Source organism: Lithobates pipiens, unplaced genomic scaffold (assembly GCF_037356315.1).
Source record: "Lithobates pipiens isolate NorthernLeopardFrog02 unplaced genomic scaffold, aLitPip1_a1.2 Scaffold_19, whole genome shotgun sequence".
NCBI lineage: Eukaryota > Metazoa > Chordata > Amphibia > Anura > Ranidae > Lithobates > Lithobates pipiens.
Genome location: NW_027507764.1, coordinates 123,054,052 through 123,075,081, shown reverse-complemented (window position 1 = coordinate 123,075,081; position 21,030 = coordinate 123,054,052). Strand labels below are relative to the sequence as shown.

General features: G+C 47.3%; 1 protein-coding gene across 1 annotated transcript in view; it reads left to right on the top strand.

Annotated features, from left to right (window-relative positions):
• The first annotated feature begins 493 nt into the window (after nt 1-493).
• OXSR1 (oxidative stress responsive kinase 1) overlaps nt 494-21,030 on the top strand; it is a 186,653-nt gene continuing 166,116 nt past the window's right edge. The window contains exon 1 of the mRNA XM_077491223.1: nt 494-839. Within this exon, the coding sequence (XP_077347349.1) occupies nt 767-839 (73 nt within the window). The 5' untranslated portion in view covers nt 494-766. The remainder of the gene's footprint in view (nt 840-21,030) is intronic.

Sequence of the window (21,030 nt, the reverse complement as noted above, 5' to 3'; positions counted from 1 at the left end):
CTGTGTGAACAAGGCCTAAACATCTGGGTGCATGAGGCCTGAGGCCTAGGGGTACAGTCACACCAGGTGCTGCTTTAGGTTGATGGCAGTGCTGATTGTGACTCATCGTACGGTTTATTTTTTAAACAAACTTTATTTAAATGTAACATTTTATCAAGTTCTATTGACTACAGTGTAGTGCAAGGCTGTGGACTGTGTCGCTGTGCTGAAAAGAAAAAGTAGTACTTTATTTCAGCACATATCACCACAAACACAAGCTGCCCCATGCAGTCCCACTGCAAATGGTGTGCATGTTAAACAGCACAGAACCTAATGTGAGGAGGATAAAGTTTTTATTTTTTACACTTTGTGGATAATTTCTTCTGCATTTACATCCTCCAAACCCAGAGGCCCCGTATGAATGGAGCCTCACACAAAGCGCTACGTCTCCTGCCCAGCTTTGCCACACTCAAGATGGCGGCTCGGGCAGGACGTCGTGGCGCGGTGACGTCACGCGGCCCTGGGCACGGCAGGCCGGGCAGGGGAAAGGCAAAGTTTGGCAATGTGAGTGCTGGGGAAGAAGTGAGAGTGAGACACCGGGGGAAGGGGACAAGACAGAGCAGCCTCCGGGAACTGCCCTCACCGGTGCCTCTCTATCTCCGCTCTCCGAGCCTCGTTTATATTGGGATTATCGGCCTCGGCTAAGCAAGATCCAGACTGACAGACAGAGCCGCCGCCGCTGCTCAGCCCGACTGTCATCTAACACCCCTCTGCGGAGGCGAGAGACATGACAGAGCCGGACCTCAGCTCCCTGCCATGGTCCATCAACAGGGATGACTATGAGCTGCAGGAGGTGATCGGTGAGTGCGGGCTGGGGGGGGACTACAAGTCACAGCATGTCCGATCAGTCCAGAGACCTGCCTGGCCTGCTCATCCCTGGCTCCCAGCCCCCTCCACCCTGTGATATGAGTGTGTGGACACATGGAGGGGGTGCTGTCATGGTGGCTCTCATTGTGTACACAGAGGGGGTTATCAGAACACAGTAGATGTGCATAGCAACCAGTCAGCTTCTAACTGTCATTTTCAAAGCTTAACTGAACAAGATGGGGATCGAAGCTGATTGGTTACAACAATGGTCAGCCATAACTTTATCACCACTGACCAGGTTAACATTAATGATCTGGTTACCATGGCATCTGAAAGTCAGTGAGATATGTGGGCAAGTAAGCATGTTGTCCCTGAAGTTGGGGCGCTGCAAGCATAAGAAATGGGCATCTCAGTTTGTTGTGTCTATCGGGCAGGGTGCCCATGCTGACCTTTTATCCCTATCCAACAGCCCCTACACGTGATCGTCATAACCGGACCACAGCGCAGTGGGAGAAGGCGGTGTGGTCTGATGAGTCACGTTTTCTTTTATATCACGTGGATGGCGGGGGTGTGTGGGTGGGTGTGTGTCACTTACCTGGGGAAGTTATGGCACCAGGATGCAAGCCGGTGGAGGCAATGTGCTGCTGGGAAACCTTGGATCCTGCCATTCATGTTGATGTTATATGACATGTACCACCTACGTAAACCTTGTTCCTAACTTAGTACCCGCACTTTCATGGAAGTGGTGTTTACTGATGGCAGTGGCCTCTTTCAACCAGATAATGCACCCTGCCACCAAAAATGATTTGAGGAACACAACAATGAATTTGAGAGGTTGACTTATCCTCCAAATTCTCCAGATCTCAATCCAATTGAACATCTGTGGGATGTGCTGGAAAAACAAGTCCACTCCGTGGAGGCCCCACATCACAACTTAAAGAAGTATTCTACGGAAAAAAAAATGTCTCTCCATGCAGTGGGGCTGTGCCCGCGCTGCATGGGTTACTGCTCATTTTTGTCAGTAATGGGTCAGGGTGAGGAGAGTAGAGATCTACTTGCCTAATCTGCCAATCCTCAAAGCGCAACAAGACCAGTCTCCTTCGCTTCTGCCCCCCCCGCGCATACACTCAAAGGCTTTGTACGGTGACTTTTCCTGATGTTCCATGATGCCCATAGACAGGCTCTGGATGTGAGGAAGGCAGGACCAGTCCATCACTGGAAGTGGAGGGGGGGAGCGCGGTTCTCCAGGAATCAAAGGATCAGGTGAGTATATTCTTTCTGTTCGTCCCTGTGCAATGCAGGCACAGCCCCACTGCATGGGAAAGAACGCATGCCTGGAGTTCTGCTTTAAGAGCCAGTTCACACCACAAAAACGCACTCCAGATCTGTTTGCTTTCCGGTGTGATTTTGACGCGTTTAGGAATGCATTCTAGGTGTTTACACCCCCCACTATATACTAGGGTCCAGTGCGTTTTTGATGCATTTTACTGTGTTCCAGAACAGGAAAAATGCAGCACGTTCTACTTTTTTTTTTTTTTTTTTTCTGGAACTGACTGCACTGGTATGAACTATGCCATTGGAAACCATATAACCTACTTTTCATGCGTTTTTGATGCAAAACAAAAACGCATTGGGTTGCATGTGCTGTGCCCTAAAGGATCTGTTGCTGACAGTTTGGTGCCAGTTATCACATCATACCTTCAGAGGTTTAGTAAAGTCCATGTTTAGATGGGGCAGGACTGTTTTGGCAGTAAAAGGGGGGCAGCCTCAATGTTAGGGGGTGCTCATAAAGTTCTGGCTGATTGTTGTATGCACAACTGCTCCAGTTTTGATCAGCTCTTCCACAGAGCGTTGATGTGATCTGATCACCTGGAGATGTTCGTAGACCTCTTCCATGGATCAGGAGGGGGGGACCATGACTTCCATAGGGGGTGTCTTTCTTACCTGTCCAATGCCACCTATGAAGTGAAACTTTGAGCCTGGTCAGCCTGTGTTGTAGGATTCCATTAATGAGCTCATCTACTAATATGATACACTGAGATCATGCAGAAAGGGTGGCACGGGTGTACGTATGCCCGCTCTAGTAATGTGGTATGACGGCATATTGGGATCACCTATATATAGTCTGCCCAGGTCTTGGAAATGTTCATTATCATGACTCAGAGGAAGTTGGCAGTTAAAGGGAACCTGTTGAGGATGACTGTTCCCTGTCACCAGCCATGGCTCCATCCAGCGCTGAAGGTGGAGGATGAGGGATGCTGCTTCTTTATGGAGCAGAATAGGAGCCAGTGCTGCTTCTAGGAATGGAGCAGTGATATTGCTCTGTGATGACAGGTACTCCATAGGCTTCCTGGAAAGTGTTAGTAGGTAGTTGTAGTGGTGTAAAGTAGTTCAAGAGTGATTGCATAGAAAGTGACTCATAATGGGAATAATTGTTATAATTATCATATGCCAATGACAGATGTACATAATCTCTATGCTGATGTCTAAATGAAAAGTATAGGGCAGCTTCCACCTGTGGTACATGGAAGGACTGTGACATATATACTGAATGGCACATTCATCAGAGATGGCCCATAAAGTTTTCCATTGAATCATTAAGAACAATCAGTGGTGTTATTTTAGAAAACATATGGCTGGGTTTTCATGGGAAAGGCTAAATTCACCTTTTGAAAAATATATAATTAATCTATATAGATTAAAAAAATGTGCAATTATTATTATTCTCTGAATTTGGGTCTGCAAGGCATTGGAACAGCCATCAGTGAGTGGTGGGTGCAGTACACAGGCTCCTGAGGAATGTCTGTCCAGGCCAAGTATTCGCCATCGATTTCCTCTGCTACGGTGGCAGATGAGACTTGTAGTCTCTTCATTGACAGATCCTGGGGATCTCTGATGTGATGAGATTTTGGGGGGGGGGGATCAGTGATGAGATTGGGGGGGGGACTTCTGATGTGATGGGGGATCTGTGATGAGATGGAGGGGCGACTTCTAATATGATGTGGAGATCTCTGATGTTGGCAGTTGAGTGCAGCGTCCTGGGCTCAGGTTTCCCATTGATAAGTGACATTTACATTTGTAAAAAGGTTGAGAAGGCTGCGTTACACAACAGATACTCTTTTCTTTACCCCTGGCCTTTTAAGGTGTCATTAGTAAAAATATCAGTTTCTTTCGAGTATCAATATAAAATCAGGTCCATGGAATCCTTCACACAGGCGGCAAACTTAAATGCTTTCTGAAAGATGATCCTCAGTGGATCACTTTTCAGACTGCGGTTGGTAGCTGCTTTACAGGCATTCAGGGGGCTACTGCTGCCTCCTGTGCATCTGTTTTTTTTAATCCTCCAGAGGGTTTTTTTTTTTCCCTATCTTAATGGAGATTTTCTATTGAACAACCATGCTGCCACTATAGCCACATTCGGCATGCAGTTGCAGTGTGGTCCCACTGACTTATTTGACCAAGTTTTAGAGGCGGTGCTGACTTTTAAAATTGCCTATTTAGAAAAATGCTGTTCTGTGAAACATATATGAAAACACCTCTCCGGCTGTCATGGAAATTTTGAAGGTGTGCTGTTGGGAGCAGTAAAAATACAGATCAACAGCCTGTTTTTACTGACCCCCCCCCCCCCCCCCCCCACACCAGCGTAAATAAAACCTTTGTGCTCCTGTATAGGATATTGGGACATTAACACAGTATAAAATACAATCATAGGAAATGCCCCCGTGCATCTACCCTTTAACTAGCCACTGTACAACTTTTATATTCTGTAGTTTTAGATACTCACAGGTGGCTGAAACAGCTGCAGGAGTCTCCAGATTCCTGCTGCTGTCATTTGCATCAGTGATGGTTGCCTGCGCAAATGTAGCCTGCTTGCTTCTATGTTGCAAGTAACTTTTAATGGGGCAAAAGAGAACGTTATTGGACTATTTTCTGTGCTGGTGAAATTCTTTTTCCAATGATTTTAAAAGGGAAAATACCACGTTTTGGCCTCTAGATGGCGGTAAGGCTGGCTATACACAACGGGTTGCAGGAAAAAAAATTTGCTTGATTCCCCCATCAACACACAGTCCTGATTCGTGAATCCCTCAGTGTTTATACTGCAGATATCCGTGAGAGACAGCAGTGCCTTAGATCTCATGCTGCGGATACACAGCTATGATGCTGTAGGTACAGGACTACCTAGGTATCCTCATGTACCAAGATATACGATGCTACTTTTCAGGAAGAACCCGACTGTTAAGGCACAACTAACATTTCTAAAATGTGGAAGGATGTCCAAGATGGCAGGTTCAACAGATCTGTCCATACAGCTTTGCTTTAATAACTGAAATTGTTACTAAACCCAGGACCCTGCATTCACTATATCTGGTCTCCCACAGTACACAGAACATGAAAATGCAATAGTTTTAGTAAATATAAACTGCCAAATACCTTTTCCCATCAGCAGTATAAAGCAGTCTTGTGACTTCTATCTGTGTCTGGTTAAAGCTTTACGGAGGAGTTTTCATTCTGCTCTGATTGTCCAATGAGGATTTAGGACCCCTGACCCTCTGTTTGGACAGTGCTGATTGGCCCTGTGTTGATCACATGCACTCTCCCAAAAAAAAAAAATACTTTCTAGCAATACACACCGAACTGACCATGTCCAGAGTGTCCCCCAAGCCTCTGTCCTCTCAGGAGATTGGGGATAGTGGAAGAAGGGGAAGGATCAGAGAAGACAGGATCAAACAGCCTCTTTACACAATGCGGAGGATTAACCCCTTAGGTTCCACAATGAGTGTAACGAGCATGCTTTACTGCTTATACAGACTGATTTTACTGTTGTGGGTTTAGTAACACTTTAACTCTGATTACTGTTTTGTATACTTACTATAAGGCCTCTTTCACACGGGGCGGATCAGTAATGATCCACCCCGTGAAGATCCGCTCGCTCAGCGGGGATCGCTCCGTTGTCCCCGCTGAGCCGGCTGCGGACAGGGCGGTCTCCGCACACTGTGCGGGGACCGCCCTGTCAGATCTCCGCTCTCCTCTATGGGAATCGGACGAGCACGGACCGTCTGCCCGTGTTCATCCGATCCGCTCTGTAGACTGATAGAAAAATAGGATTTTCCTCCGTCTGCAGAATCGGACTGTTGCGGAGGCGGACGAAATCGGGTGTCTGCGGATCCTCATCCGCAGACACCCGCTATCCCATAGGGATGAATGTATGTCCGTATTTCATCCGCAAACGGATGGATGAAATACGGACATACCATCCGCATCTGTGAAAGGGGCCTAAAACAATACATTTTTTTTTTCAAAAAGAAAAACCTAAAAACAAAAGTGGAGCTCCAGGCTAAACACACAGATACAATACAAATACGTGAACTTTTTTTTTTTTTTTTTTTTAACCAACCAAAAGGTTTGTGTGTGTCAATCCAGTCCTAAGATTTACACAGCTTTGTCACACAGCATGGTCCTGTCATATTATTGGATGTTGTAGTTTCACTTTAACCTCAGGTCTCCTCGCCACCCTTTGACTGGACAGAAAACAGAGGACCAGCAGACTAACAAGCTCATCTCTCAGTTGCTATGCTCTTCTTCTGTCAGTATGTACCATTGATGATGTCCAACGCAAATGGTGTCGATGGGCCCTCTGTGTTATGAAACGCATTTTATTCAAAAAGTAAACAGATGGCCCACCCTTACATTTTCTGGTTTGTGATTAATTTTAACCCCCTTCACACCGACACAAATATGTTCTCTCGGCAGTTGGGCAATAAGGCCGGACGGCCTCATATTTGCGCACCAGATTGTACATAGAGCTGTGCACAGTTGCCGACGGAAAGCTTTCCAATCATGTGACCGATGTGACAGCCACATGATCATAAAGTCCTGACATCTGAAACCCCTTAAAGGGCCAGGAGCAAAGAGGTTAAGGATGGTCTTTCTTCCTGGACCGAACCCTTTTTATTTTTGCATGCTGTTACTTGTGCAGTGGCTCCTACCACTCACTGACTCTGTGGAGCCACAGCAGCACACTTGCCTATCCTGGGACTACACAGCGGTGTACAGCAGCTCTGACATGACCAGTCAGCACAGAGAGGTTGGAGATGAAGGGAAGCTGAGATCCACCCACCTAAACAGCCCTCTGTTACAGCATTGCATGTGAGCGATGTGTGCAGGTGATCGTGGGACGTGTAGTCTCATCAGTGGTATTGAGGAGTGTTGTGCATGCTCCCTGACTAGAAGATACACTGATCCATTGTTGCACCCAATGGATGGAGCTTGTAAATATAATAAAGGAATTATGGACTGTAGAGGATTTAAAGCGGTGTTCCGCTCACCCCTACAAAAATTAAGTCAACAGCTACACATTTTGTATCTGCTGACTTTTAATAATAGGACATTTACTTGTCCTGGTGTCCAGCGAAGTCGGCACCCAGCCGATGTTCATATTGTCTGTCGGGTGCTGCCGCCACCATCCCCTGTAAGGGAACACAGCTGTGAAGCCTGGTCCCTACTGCGCATGTGCGCTGTGCTCCTTTACTGGTCTGGCCGCAGGGGGAAAGAGGAGGAGGGGGCCGGACCTCTGATGTGGGGACAAGGTAACTGTCAAACACGGGTACTTTTGGGTGTAACTCTGCTTTAATACTAATTTAATTTCCTTTTCCATTCAGGAATCTAATTGAAGGTTACATTTTTTTTTTTAGTTTTGGATAGCGTGGAGAAGGATTGCGCATATATATATATATATATATATATATTCCCCCCCCCCCCACTAATACCCACGATGGGGCTCCATTTCCCCCCCCACTAATACCAATGATGGCGCATTATACCCCCCAACCAATACCAATGATGGGACACTATTCCCCTTCCCCAATAATACCAATGATGGGCCACTTCTCCCCCCCTCATATAAAATGATGGGCCACTCTTCCCCCCCCCCCCCCCCACCCGCGCACTGATGCCAAGGATTGCCCACTATTCCGCCCCCCCCCCCACATATACCAAGGATGGGCCACTATTCCGCCCCCCCCACGGTACCAATGATGGGCCACTATTCCGGGGCCCCCCCCACAGTACCAATGATGGGCCACTATTCCGGGCCCCCCCATGGTCCCAATGATGGGCCACTATTCCGGCCCCCCCCCATGGTCCCAATGATGGGCCACTATTCCGGCCCCCCCCATGGTCCCAATGATGGGCCACTATTCCGGCCCCCCCCATGGTACCAATGATGGGCCACTATTCCAGCCCCCCCCCATGGTACCAATGATGGGCCACTATTCCGGGCCCCCCCCCATGGTACCAATGATGGGCCACTATTCCGGGCCCCCCCATGGTACCAATGATGGGCCACTATTCCGGGCCCCCCCATGGTCCCAATGATGGGCCACTATTCCGGGCCCCCCCATGGTCCCAATGATGGGCCACTATTCCGGGCCCCCCCATGGTCCCAATGATGGGCCACTATTCCGGGCCCCCCCATGGTCCCAATGATGGGCCACTATTCCGGGCCCCCCCATGGTCCCAATGATGGGCCACTATTCCGGGCCCCCCCATGGTCCCAATGATGGGCCACTATTCCGGGCCCCCCCATGGTCCCAATGATGGGCCACTATTCCGGGCCCCCCCATGGTCCCAATGATGGGCCACTATTCCGGGCCCCCCCATGGTCCCAATGATGGGCCACTATTCCGGGCCCCCCCATGGTCCCAATGATGGGCCACTATTCCGGGCCCCCCCATGGTCCCAATGATGGGCCACTATTCCGGGCCCCCCCATGGTCCCAATGATGGGCCACTATTCCGGGCCCCCCCCCCCATGGTGCCAATGATGGGCCACTATTCCGGGCCACTATTCCGGGCCCCCCCATGGTGCCAATGATGGGCCACTATTCCGGGCCCCCCCCATGGTCCCAATGATGGGCCACTATTCCGGGCCCCCCCCATGGTCCCAATGATGGGCCACTATTCCGGGCCCCCCCCATGGTCCCAATGATGGGCCACTATTCCGGGCCCCCCCCATGGTCCCAATGATGGGCCACTATTCCGGGCCCCCCCCATGGTCCCAATGATGGGCCACTATTCCGGGCCCCCCCCCCATGGTCCCAATGATGGGCCACTATTCCGGGCCCCCCCCATGGTCCCAATGATGGGCCACTATTCCGGGCCCCTCCCATGGTCCCAATGATGGGCCACTATTCCGGGCCCCTCCCATGGTCCCAATGATGGGCCACTATTCCGGGCCCCCCCATGGTCCCAATGATGGGCCACTATTCCGGGCCCCCCCATGGTCCCAATGATGGGCCACTATTCCGGGCCCCCCCATGGTCCCAATGATGGGCCACTATTCCGGGCCCCCCCATGGTGCCAATGATGGGCCACTATTCCGGGCCCCCCCATGGTGCCAATGATGGGCCACTATTCCGTGCCCCCCCCATGGTACCAATGATGGGCCACTATTCCGTGCCCCCCCCATGGTACCAATGATGGGCCACTATTCCGTGCCCCCCCCATGGTACCAATGATGGGCCACTATTCCGTGCCCCCCCCATGGTACCAGTGATGGGCCACTATTCCGTGCCCCCCCCATGGTACCAGTGATGGGCCACTATTCCGTGCCCCCCCCATGGTACCAATGATGGGCCACTATTCCGTGCCCCCCCCATGGTACCAATGATGGGCCACTATTCCGTGCCCCCCCCATGGTACCAATGATGGGCCACTATTCCGTGCCCCCCCCATGGTACCAATGATGGGCCACTATTCCGTGCCCCCCCCATGGTACCAATGATGGGCCACTATTCCGTGCCCCCCCCCCCATGGTACCAATGATGGGCCACTATTCCGTGCCCCCCCCCCCATGGTACCAATGATGGGCCACTATTCCGTGCCCCCCCCCCCATGGTACCAATGATGGGCCACTATTCCGTGCCCCCCCCCCCATGGTACCAATGATGGGCCACTATTCCGTGCCCCCCCCCATGGTACCAATGATGGGCCACTATTCCGTGCCCCCCCCCCCTGGTACCAATGATGGGCCACTATTCCGTGCCCCCCCCCCCCATGGTACCAATGATGGGCCACTATTCCCCCCCCCCCCCCCCAACTATTTCCTCCTCCTGACTACAGGCACTATGTTATTTTTGTTTTTTACTCCCATCGACTCTGAGGCATTTTCTACTTCTGTGACCCAGGGCTTGGGAAGATTTGTCCTGTGTGGAGAAAGATTTTGACAATCAGGAATTTTCTTCACTTTGGAGGGATTTCCTGTCACTTCCTTTTGTGGCTGTGGGACAGGAAGTGAGAGAGAATCTCCCCACAAATGACAGAAATAAAACTTTTTATCTAAAATGAAAATCGCTTGGCCTTTAGTTCAACTCTTGTTGTGTTATGTACGTCTCTTCTCTGCGTTCGATGTTCCCCTCGTTCTGTGTGTCCCTTCCATTCCTCCTCTCACCTCTGACTCTCTACACCCCTTTCCGCCTCCATGTAACCTTGGTTTTCTGCACTTGATCATTGCTAACCGGTCGTATTACATTATTAAGAGAATGACCTCATCCATCCACCCTTGTACAATTAATAACGTTGCCCTTTGGAACGCGGGTCATTAGTTGTTATGGTTATTTATTAAAACGCGGCATGTAGCTCGTTCAACTGCTGTCCCTGCAGTGGTGGGTGTTTATATCATTTTACTAATAAAGCTGGCTGCTCGTTAGTTGAAGCAGTCAGTTAATTCTCCAGATTTCATTATAAGTTGGTGATCCTTGCGCCCCCCCGCACCCCCGCGTGGGGGAAAAAAAGGCCTGAGACTGTGAAATCTATTCTATTCACCTTTCTCCATGAGGGCCCCCAACCCTCAGACTCACAAATGTCCATCTGTCAGATGTTTCCACTGGTGGGAAAGGTCTGGCTGCAGATACGTCTGCGGTGATTGCAGATGAACCATTGTGCTGGAAGGACACACGGGGCTGACGGGTCTCTCTATACAGCGGCTATAAAAAGTCTACACACCCCTGTTAAAATCTCAGGTTTCCATGATGTAAAAAAATTACTGATCATTTCAGAAATTTTTCCACCTTTTTAATGTGACCTATAAACTGTACAACTCGAAAACAAACTGAAATCTTTTCGGTGGAGGTAAGTAAAAATAAAAAAATATGGTTGCATAAGTGTGCACACCCTTAAACTAATACTTTGTTGAAGCATCTTTTGATTTTATTACAGCACTTTTTGGATATGAGGCTATCAGCATGGCACATGTTGACTTGGCAATATTTGCTCACTCTTCTTTGCAAAAACACTCCAGATCTGTCAGTTTGCAAGGACATCTCCTGTGCACAGCCCTCTTCCGATCACCCCACAGATTTTCAATGGGATTCAGGTCTGGGCTCTGGCTGGGCCATTCCAAAACTTTAATCTTCTTCTGGTGAAGCCATTCCTTTTGTTGATTTGGATGTATGCGTTGGGTTGTTGCCATGCTAAAAGATGAAATTCCTCTTCATGTTCAGCTTTCTAGCAGAAACCTGAAGGTTTTGTGCCAATTTTGTCTGCTATTTTGAACTGTTCATCATTATTATTATTATTATTATTATTATTATTATTATTGTTCAGGATTTATATAGCGCCAACAGTTTGCGCAGCGCTTTACAATATGAGGGCCCTCCACCTTGACTAAGGCCCCTGTTTCAGTTGAAAAAAAATAGCCCCAAAGCATGATGCTGCCACCACCATGCTTCACAGTGGGTATGGTGTTCTTTTGGTGATGTGCAGTGTTGTTTTTGCACCAAACATATCTTTTGGAATTATGGCCAAAAAGTTCAACCTTGGTTTCATGTAGAGATGCACCAAAATCTTGGCCGAAAATGGTGTTATGGACAGAATGCCGACAAGAGAAGAGCTACCGGCACTGAAAACGCACTGCATTTTTGTAGCAAATTTGCTGCGACTTTACGGTTATTTTGGGCCCATTTTACCAGTAATGTGCTTAATGTGTGTTTTTCATAAGTTATGTGACTCAAAAACTGCATCAAAAACATAACACGGATTTGTTAATGATGCGTTCTTGCTGCATTTTGAATGCATTTTAACTGGGAGGCGTTTGTTTTATTTTTTTGTGTGGTGGTGGTGGTGTTTATTTATTTTTTTCACTGACCAAAAATGCACCAAGCTGAATTTTTAACGCCACAACGGAAGTGCAACAGACCAGTATGCAGACATACACAGAATATAAAGGGATGAGCTGTTCTTGCGCTAAAGGTGCCAATAATGGCCACCAATTCATATTAATTTAAATTAATGATATTAATTAAAGCGGGAGTCCGCCGGGACTCCGCGTTTTTTTTTTTATTTATTTATTTATTTTTTTTAAAAGCCAGCAGCTACAAATACTGGAGCTGCTGACTTTTAAAATAGTGACACTTACCTGTCCAGGGCGCCCGCGATGTCGGCACCCGAAGCCGATCTCTAGATCGTCTGTCGGGTGCTGCCGCCGCCATCTTGGGTATGGGAATCAGGAAATGGAGCCTTTCGGCTTCATTTCCCGGTTCCCTACTGCGCATGCGCGAGTCGCGCTGCGCAATAAGGACGGTCCCCGCTGCCTCTGGGATCTGTGCGTTTCCCAGCAGGCAGCGGGGCACTTGCGGAAAGGGGCGGGCACTTGCAGAAAGGGGCGTAATCTACGCCCCTTTCCGCAGAGAGCTATCCCGGAAGTGGGTGCAGAATACCTGTACTGTACAGGTATCTGCACCCCCCTCCCCCCTGAAAGTTGCCAATTGTGGCGCCGGAGGGGGGGAGGGTTCCGATGAGCGGAAGGTCCACTTTAGGGTGGACCTCCGCTTTAAAGTCGAATATAATGCAATTCTATATGAAAATATAAATATTTTTTAAAAACTCATTTTCGGCACCAAAATTTTTCATTCAGTGCACCTCTAGTTTCATCAGACCATAACGCATTTTCCCACATGCTTTTGGGAGACTTCAGATGTGTTCTTACAAAATTTAGGAAAGGCTTGGCTGTTATTCTTGGTAAGAAAAGGCTTCCGTCTTGCCACTCTACCCCATAGCCCAGACTTATGAAGAATACGGGAGATTGTTGTCACATGGACCAGACAGCCAGTACTTGCCAGATATACCTGTAGCTCCTTTAAAGTTTGACCTAGATTAAGGCTTACCTGTAGGTCCAAGAAATATCTCCTAAACCTATACGCCGGTGTAGTGTCACAGTTTGCTGCCTATCACAGGATGGTGCGGAAGTGACGTTGTTGCGTACTGCGCATGCGCGATGCGTTCCAAACGCTCGCGCCGTGCGTTCCAACATAGTTTCGGCAATACAGTTCAGCGAAACCATCACATAATGTTACGGAAGTGATGTTACACACAACACAAACACGGGCCACGTTGTTGCGTACTGCGCATGCGCGATGCGTTCCAAACACTTGCGCCGTGCGTTCCAACATAGTTTCGGCAATACAGTTCAGCGAAACCATCACATAATGTTACGGAAGTGAAGTTACACACAACACAAACACTGGGCCGTTCGTTACAACACTAATACTTCCCTTGTTACCTAGTAGGTTTTGCATTGCTGGGACTTGTAGTGCCTATCCTGAGCTACATGCTTCAATGTTCAGTGTCCTCATCCCTATCCCCATGCTTCAATGTTCAGTGTCCTCATCCTTATCCCCGAGCTTCAATGTTCAGTGTCCTCATCCCTATCCCCCTGCTTCAATGTTCAGTGTCCTCATCCCTATCCCCGAGCTTCAATGTTCAGTGTCCATCCTTATCCCTGTGCTTCAATGTTCAGTGTCCTCATCCCTATCCGCAAGCTTCAATGTTCAGTGTCCTCATCCCTATCCGCAAGCTTCAATGTTCAGTGTCCTCATCCTTATCCCCATGCTTCGATGTTCAGTGTCCTCATCGAAGCAGGGGGATAAGGATGAGGACACTGAACATTGAAGCTCGCGGATAGGGATGAGGACACTGAACATTGAAGCAGGGGGATAGGGATGAGGACACTGAACATTGAAGCTCGGGGATAAGGATGAGGACCCTGAACATTGAAGCAGGGGGATAAGGATGAGGACACTGAACATTGAAGCTCGCGGATAGGGATGAGGACACTGAACATTGAAGCTCGCGGATAGGGATGAGGACACTGAACATTGAAGCAGGGGGATAGGGATGAGGACACTGAACATTGAAGCTCGGGGATAAGGATGAGGACCCTGAACATTGAAGCAGGGGGATAAGGATGAGGACACTGAACATTGAAGCTCGCGGATAGGGATGAGGACACTGAACATTGAAGCAGGGGGATAGGGATGAGGACACTGAACATTGAAGCTCAGGGATAAGGATGAGGACACTGAACATTGAAGCACAGGGATAAGGATGAGGACACTGAACATTTAAAGCTTGCGGATAGGGATGAGGACACTGAACATTGAAGCACAGGGATAAGGATGAGGACACTGAACATTGAAGCTTGCGGATAGGGATGAGGACACTGAACATTGAAGCATGGGGATAGGGATGAGGACACTGAACATTGAAGCACAGGGATAAGGATGAGGACACTGAACATTTAAAGCTTGCGGATAGGGATGAGGACACTGAACATTGAAGCACAGGGATAAGGATGAGGACACTGAACATTGAAGCACAGGGATAAGGATGAGGACACTGAACATTGAAGCTCGCGGATAGGGATGAGGACACTGAACATTGAAGCACGGGGATAAGGATGGACACTGAACATTGAAGCTCGGGGATAAGGATGAGGACACTGAACATTGAAGCACGGGGATAAGGATGGACAGTGAACATTGAAGCATGGGGATAGGGATGAGGACACTGAACATTGAAGCATGTAGCTCAGGATAGGCACTACAAGTCCCAGCAATGCAAAACCTACTAGGTAACAAGGGAAGTATTAGTGTTGTAACGAACACTTCCGTAACATTATGTGATGGTTTCGCTGAACTGTATTGCCGAAACTATGTTGGAACGCACGGCGCAAGTGTTTGGAACGCATCGCGCATGCGCAGTACGCAACAACGTGGCCCGTGTTTGTGTTGTGTGTAACATCACTTCCGTAACATTATGTGATGGTTTCGCTGAACTGTATTGCCGAAACTATGTTGGACCGCACGGCGCGAGCGTTTGGAACGCATCGCGCATGCGCAGTACGCAACAACGTCACTTCCGCACCATCCTGTGATAGGCAGCAAACTGTGACACTACACCGGCGTATAGGTTTAGGAGATATTTACAAAACTACAGGCACCGCTGTCTATGGCGCATGCGCCATAGACAGCGGCATGCAGGTGCACTGAGAAGGCCGCAGATCACGGTGATATGCCGCTCATGTCTGCTCCCATGCGCGGGAGTGACGTCATCGCGGCTCTGGCAAATCACAGCACCGGAGCAGCGAGACCCAGAAGTCACTCCGGGATACATGGCAGCGATGAAGATGGAGGACCGCTTCGGGGGCTTCGTTCTCAGGTAAGTTATTCATAATGAGCTAGTATGCTATGCATACTAGCTCATTATGCCTTTGCCTTGCAGGTTGCATTTTTTTTTTTTTTAAAGTGCCTTTACTTCCTCTTTAATGTTGCTGTAGACCTCTTGGCACCTTCCCTGACCAGTTTTCTTCTCAGTTTTGGAGGAACATCCAGTTCTTGGTATTGTCACCGTTGTGCCATATTTTCTCCACTCAATGATGACTGTCTTCACTGTGTTCCATGGTATTTCTAATGCCTTGGAAATTCTTTTGTACAGTTTTTAAGTCACATTAAAGGTGGAAAAAGTTCTTAAATGTTTTCTTTGTCTCATTATTTTTTATTTTTTTTTATTTTTATTTTTTTAAATCACAGAAACCTGACATTTTAACAGGGGCGTGTAGACTTATTATATCCTCTGTAGGTCCAAGTATTATTGGCTCAGAAAGGTGGCTGATGGAGACAGCATGTCTACATCCTTGTTTTTCTATCGTCGAAGTGGTCGTTTCAGAAAGTTATTGAAAAGCTATGTTCTAATTATTGCTGTGTCGGGCCCCGTTCACACTGATGCGAATCCGATGCGATCCACAATTCAACGTTTCGGATGACCTCTGAAAACATTGTTTTCTATGAAGGGCATTCACGTTGGTGCGGTGCCATTTTTTGATCTCCTTAAAAAAGGGGTCCTGTGGGAGTTTAGTGCGAGTGCAGTGCGAATTTAATCTCCAGCCTGTACCTAGCCCCCTCAGAAATTGCATGAAATTCGCACCTGTCAAAACACAATCGCATTGTGAAATCGCATCAGTGTGAACCGAGCCTAAATGCTGATCATTTGATTCAACAAAATCATCATATTAATTGCTATAAATAGGAACCCAGCCGTAAACAGTCCTCTAAAAGCAGGTAGTGGTTTGCAGCATCAGCTATGACAATAGGGTCACATAGAGATTAATTTGGGGGCAATAATGTACTTTTCAGGCTTAGTTAACACTGCTGGTTGAGTTGAGTTTTAACCACCCTACCAAATCGCAGTTTGGCGGTTGTGGCATGGTGCTACGAGCATTTAGGGGTTAAAGTGGTTCTAAAGCCTTAGGCTAGGTTCACATGTCTCTGCAAATTCTCCTGCGTTTTCACAGCGAATTTTCAAAGCAGAATGCAGATACAGTTCAGATGCTAATTTTTGGAGCCAGTGATCACTGGTGTCTTTGACAATTGATGGCTGTTAAGGAGCGTTCTTAAAGAGGAGGTCCAGCCGGGATAAAAAAAAAATAAGTCAGCAGCTACAAATACTGTAGCTGCTGTCTTTAATATTAGGGCACTTACCTTTCCAGGGCGCCCGTGATGTCTACATCCAAGCCGATCTTCGGATTGACTCCCAGGTGCTGCTGCCCGCCATTCCTGCTAAGGGAACCTGATAAGCCTTTTTGGTTTCACAGCGCAAACACTTTTTAATTGGCCTGGCGGTAGGGGAAGGAGGAGGCCGTGGCCCGTCTCCGGAAGTGAGGAGGGGGACCTGTCAAAAACAGCCCCCCCCCCAAAAAGGTGCCAAAATGTGGCCTTGGAGAGGGGGAGGAAGTGTATAAGCAAAAGTTACACTTTTGGTTGGAACTCCGCTTTTAATAACGAATGACTTATCAGCTGTCAGTGGGCTCTTCCGTTGACAGCTGAATGTAAACAAAATTTTTTTCCAGCAATAAAAAAAATTGTGGGGAGAAAAATAAAATGCACAGTGCTCAGAAAACGCACAGGGAGCTTTTTAAATTTGCAGCAAATTTTAGGGTGGGTGGAGCTCCGCTTTAAGCGTATCTCCCAATTTGGCATTGGGCTTTGCCTGCAGCAGAGAAGGGAACAGTTTCTGCTCTCTGATGGGGCAAATCTCAGGAATAAACAGTCAGAAGATCAAATCCTTAGTAGGTAAAATATATTTCATATAATTTAACTATGCAATTAGCAATATGCCCGGCGTCCAGCTTTAAAAATATTTGCAGAAGGATACATCAAAATGGAGCAAATTTGCGCATGTCTATACAAGTGTGAATCGGCCTTTCACAAACTAGTAATTTGTGTTCCTGTCCCTTTAAGAGATCTGCTTAGTTTAGTATTATGGGCACTGGAGTTGGCTTTCCAGCCTCCTTAATTCCAGTTATTGGGTCACAGCTAAATATGTATTGTCAACATGGAAAACCCTGGGCCGTCCTGTACAAGTCTTTCTGATAGTTTTTCTTGGAAAGACGAGCAACACCTCTATTTCCAGTTTTCCTGCATGTTCATACTAAACATGGCTTAAAGGAGAAGTACGCCTTAGTGGATCTAACCATGAAATTCCAACTTTACAAGAACCAAAAGGATAAATATTCACATCATGAAGTCATATTCTTATTTTTAGTAAAAAAAATGTTTTGCTTTTCGAAGGGGGAAAAAACTAACTTTTTTGGCATCCTTCTATGAGCTAAAGCAGCCCGTCTCCCTGTCTCAGCTATTTTACTCTGGAGGAACCTTTAAAATTGTTTTGAAGTCTCCGGCTGGGTTCACACGAATGCGATGGCAGACATCGCATGTGATTCGCACCGAATTGCTGTGCACATATGTGATGCAAATTCAACCATACAGTTTGTATGTCTGAAATTGCATCGCATTCGCGCCAAAATGGTTCAGGACCCTTTTTTATTTTTTTTTATTTTAGTCTGCGCTGGAATCGGATCGCATGGTTTTGCAGACCCATGCGATCCGATTCCATCTGATTTCACAGTTCGCACTGCGTGCTGTGAATCAATTGGGGGGGTGTCATTAACTTTATATTGACACCCACAGCAGTTCGCAGAGATGCGGGAACCCGCACAGGAATCGCTGTGGTTCCTGCATCGCACCAGTGTGAACCCAGCCTCAGGGAATACCTGTTAAAAATGATTATATCTTCAATTCATGGTAAATGAGTGTGGTCAGTAAGCTGAATAAAGAATATGGCATACCTAGAATACTCAAGACCCAAAGACATTTTACAAAACTCCCTTTCACTACATGAAAATAAATACTGCTTGTAAAAATGGGTCCCTTTACACTAGCTGATGGAAAAGTGACCCTTTACATTGGGGGGGGGGCAGTGGAGAAACACCCCCTTATTTTGGCGGTTAGTGGGAGGCAAGGCCTCCTTATCGGCATAGAAGTGACCTCTTACACTGGTAGTCCGTTGCAGTAAAGCGGACCTGCACTGCATCTGGGCACCACACACCAAAAACATGATTTCATTTGTTTTTAATATTCAAAGCAAACTCCCCTAACCATGTCTCCATGCTTAAAAAGAAAAACTCCTCCCTAGAATTTCTGTCATGTCTATCTTGTGTAAGGGCAGATGTTTCATGTAGCATTTACCTCTTGGAATCCATCTGCCCTTAGCTCAAGCATGCATGTAGGAGAGTGTGCTTAGCTGAGAAAAACCTCTCCTGAAGACTCCTGGGATGTGTAACATCATTTTGCCTGGGCAAGAATTCAGGAAGTAACTGAAGAAACATAAAAAAACAAAAAAAAAACTTTCCTATCTATTCCTATTGGGAGATTGAAGTTCCACTAAGAAGACAAGCAAGGCACAACTTTGTGGTTGTCTGTATAGATAGATCATGTTAAACTGATCTTTTCCACATATATATTAACCGCATGACATGGGCTGCATTCATATATGATGCCGCTCGGCAGGTGGGCCTTAATGTTGAGCGCTGGATATATGTGGCCCTGTTAAAACAACTTGCTATGCTGAGAGCGCGCTCCCTGTATGTTCCCATCATGGTGGGTACCGAAAAGCTCCTGATGCATACTTCCGATTGGGAGCTTTCCGATCATGTGACCGCTGTAACAGCCAATCGCAACAGTTACATGACCTGAATGCCTGCCTCCTGGCTTTAACTCTTAAAGGGCGGTCGGAGCAAAGAGGCTAAGAAACTTTTAAAGTTCATGTAAAACCTAAACTGTTTTTAGTTTTGGAAATATGGAAGGGTTAGAACATTTGTTGGGCTTTTTCTGGGTAGAGCCGCCCTCTATGTTGGTGCTTGACAATTGTCCCTGGTACAGAAGGTAATAAGATATCCAAAATTCTTGTGTTGTCAAAAGAAATGAAGGATAATGGGAATCTTCTAGTGGGGAAACCTGTTCTCACCGTCTTGCTTCCTGCAATGTCTCTGTATTTACTTTAAGAAGACTGTCATTTTCCTGTTAAGCTAATAACCCGGCTTCCCCGTTCTGCTTGTGTAGGATTTAAATATCTCCTGGGAGTAATAAAAATGGGCAGACAGACCAGCTTTATGAGCTACATGTCATATATATGTGCTATTAGGATGCTTGGAGGTCACGTTTTTATTCACATTGCTTCTTGGTGTAATGGAAGAATTAGACCCTCTGTCAGGTTTTTATTACTGGTTTTCTACTCTTAGAAAGCTTTATGGGAACTACCGGTAGATTTAAAAGGCAGAAATAGTTCATTAAAATGATTATGTTCAGTGCAAGTGCTTGCATTGTACTTTGTATCGGCCTCCTGCAGTCTACATTATAGTAAAGCGAAGAAAAAGTGAATGACAAGCACACAGGGTGGGGGTGGGAGACCTGTAAGTGAAACTGCGGCAGATTAAAAATCAGGTCCCCTCCTCTGCCACACAGGCCTAAGCAGTGTGGCGCAGCTGTGTAAATCTCAGGAAAGGATGCACTGAAATACAAACCCTTTTGTCAGGTGAAAGAGCTCTGCATGGAACACCTGTGTGTCCTTTAGGGATGTGTGGATCGGTATGCCCATGTTAATGAGGCCTTTAAAGAGTGTGTACTGAGTTCTGTAACATTTTTGCTGGACTGACTGGGCCTGCTAAAGTGGAAAAATAACGAATCTATTGGCAGCAGCACAGGTAATAAAACTGTGTTATGGGGGACTTGGAAAAACAAAAGCTGCTCTGTTAATGCTATTGACAGACTGCTTCATTGATGCCATGTTTTCTTTTTACCATAGTTCTACTTTAAAAGAGAAGTATGTGTCGCCCCCATCCCATTTTCATACTTGCGTAGTTGGATGCAGCATCGGTCCCCCAGCACCTCTGCACTGAGAACCGAGCCACCGAACATTGCCGATCACTCGGTTCTCACTGCTCCCCTAGCAGAGAGCTGCTGACTGTCAATCAGCATCTCTCCACTCTGCCCGCCCCTCCCCCCCCTCCTTCACGCTCACTGGAGTGCTGAGCTGTGGAGGGGGCAGGGAGCGGCCATTTCAGGCTCTCAGCGGCTGAGGCGGGTATCAGTTTAGGGATCTGGCGGATCCAGACTTTCTTGTCGTGATGATGCAATGCCTGGACTGATTTCTGTGACGTCAACAGAGAGCGGACTTCAGCCCACACTCCGAAAATGGGTCTCAGGAGTGCCAAACGAATTGGACTTCTGTGACCAATAGGAGAAACCCAGCCAAACGAGCTCAGGCTGGACTTCTCCTTTTTTTTAAGAAAAAATCGAAAAGCAGTAAAAAAAAAAAATTTAAATAAAATTGTACACGCGCTTTAAAGTGTAACTAAACCTGCAACAGTAAAATCAGTCTGTATATGCAGTGAAGCATTTTTTGTTTGTTATACTCGCTGTGGAACCTAAGGGGTTAATCCTCTGCATTGTGTAAAAAGGCTGTTTGATCCTGTCTTTCTTCCACAGTCCTCAATCCATCGCCTAATACCATGTTT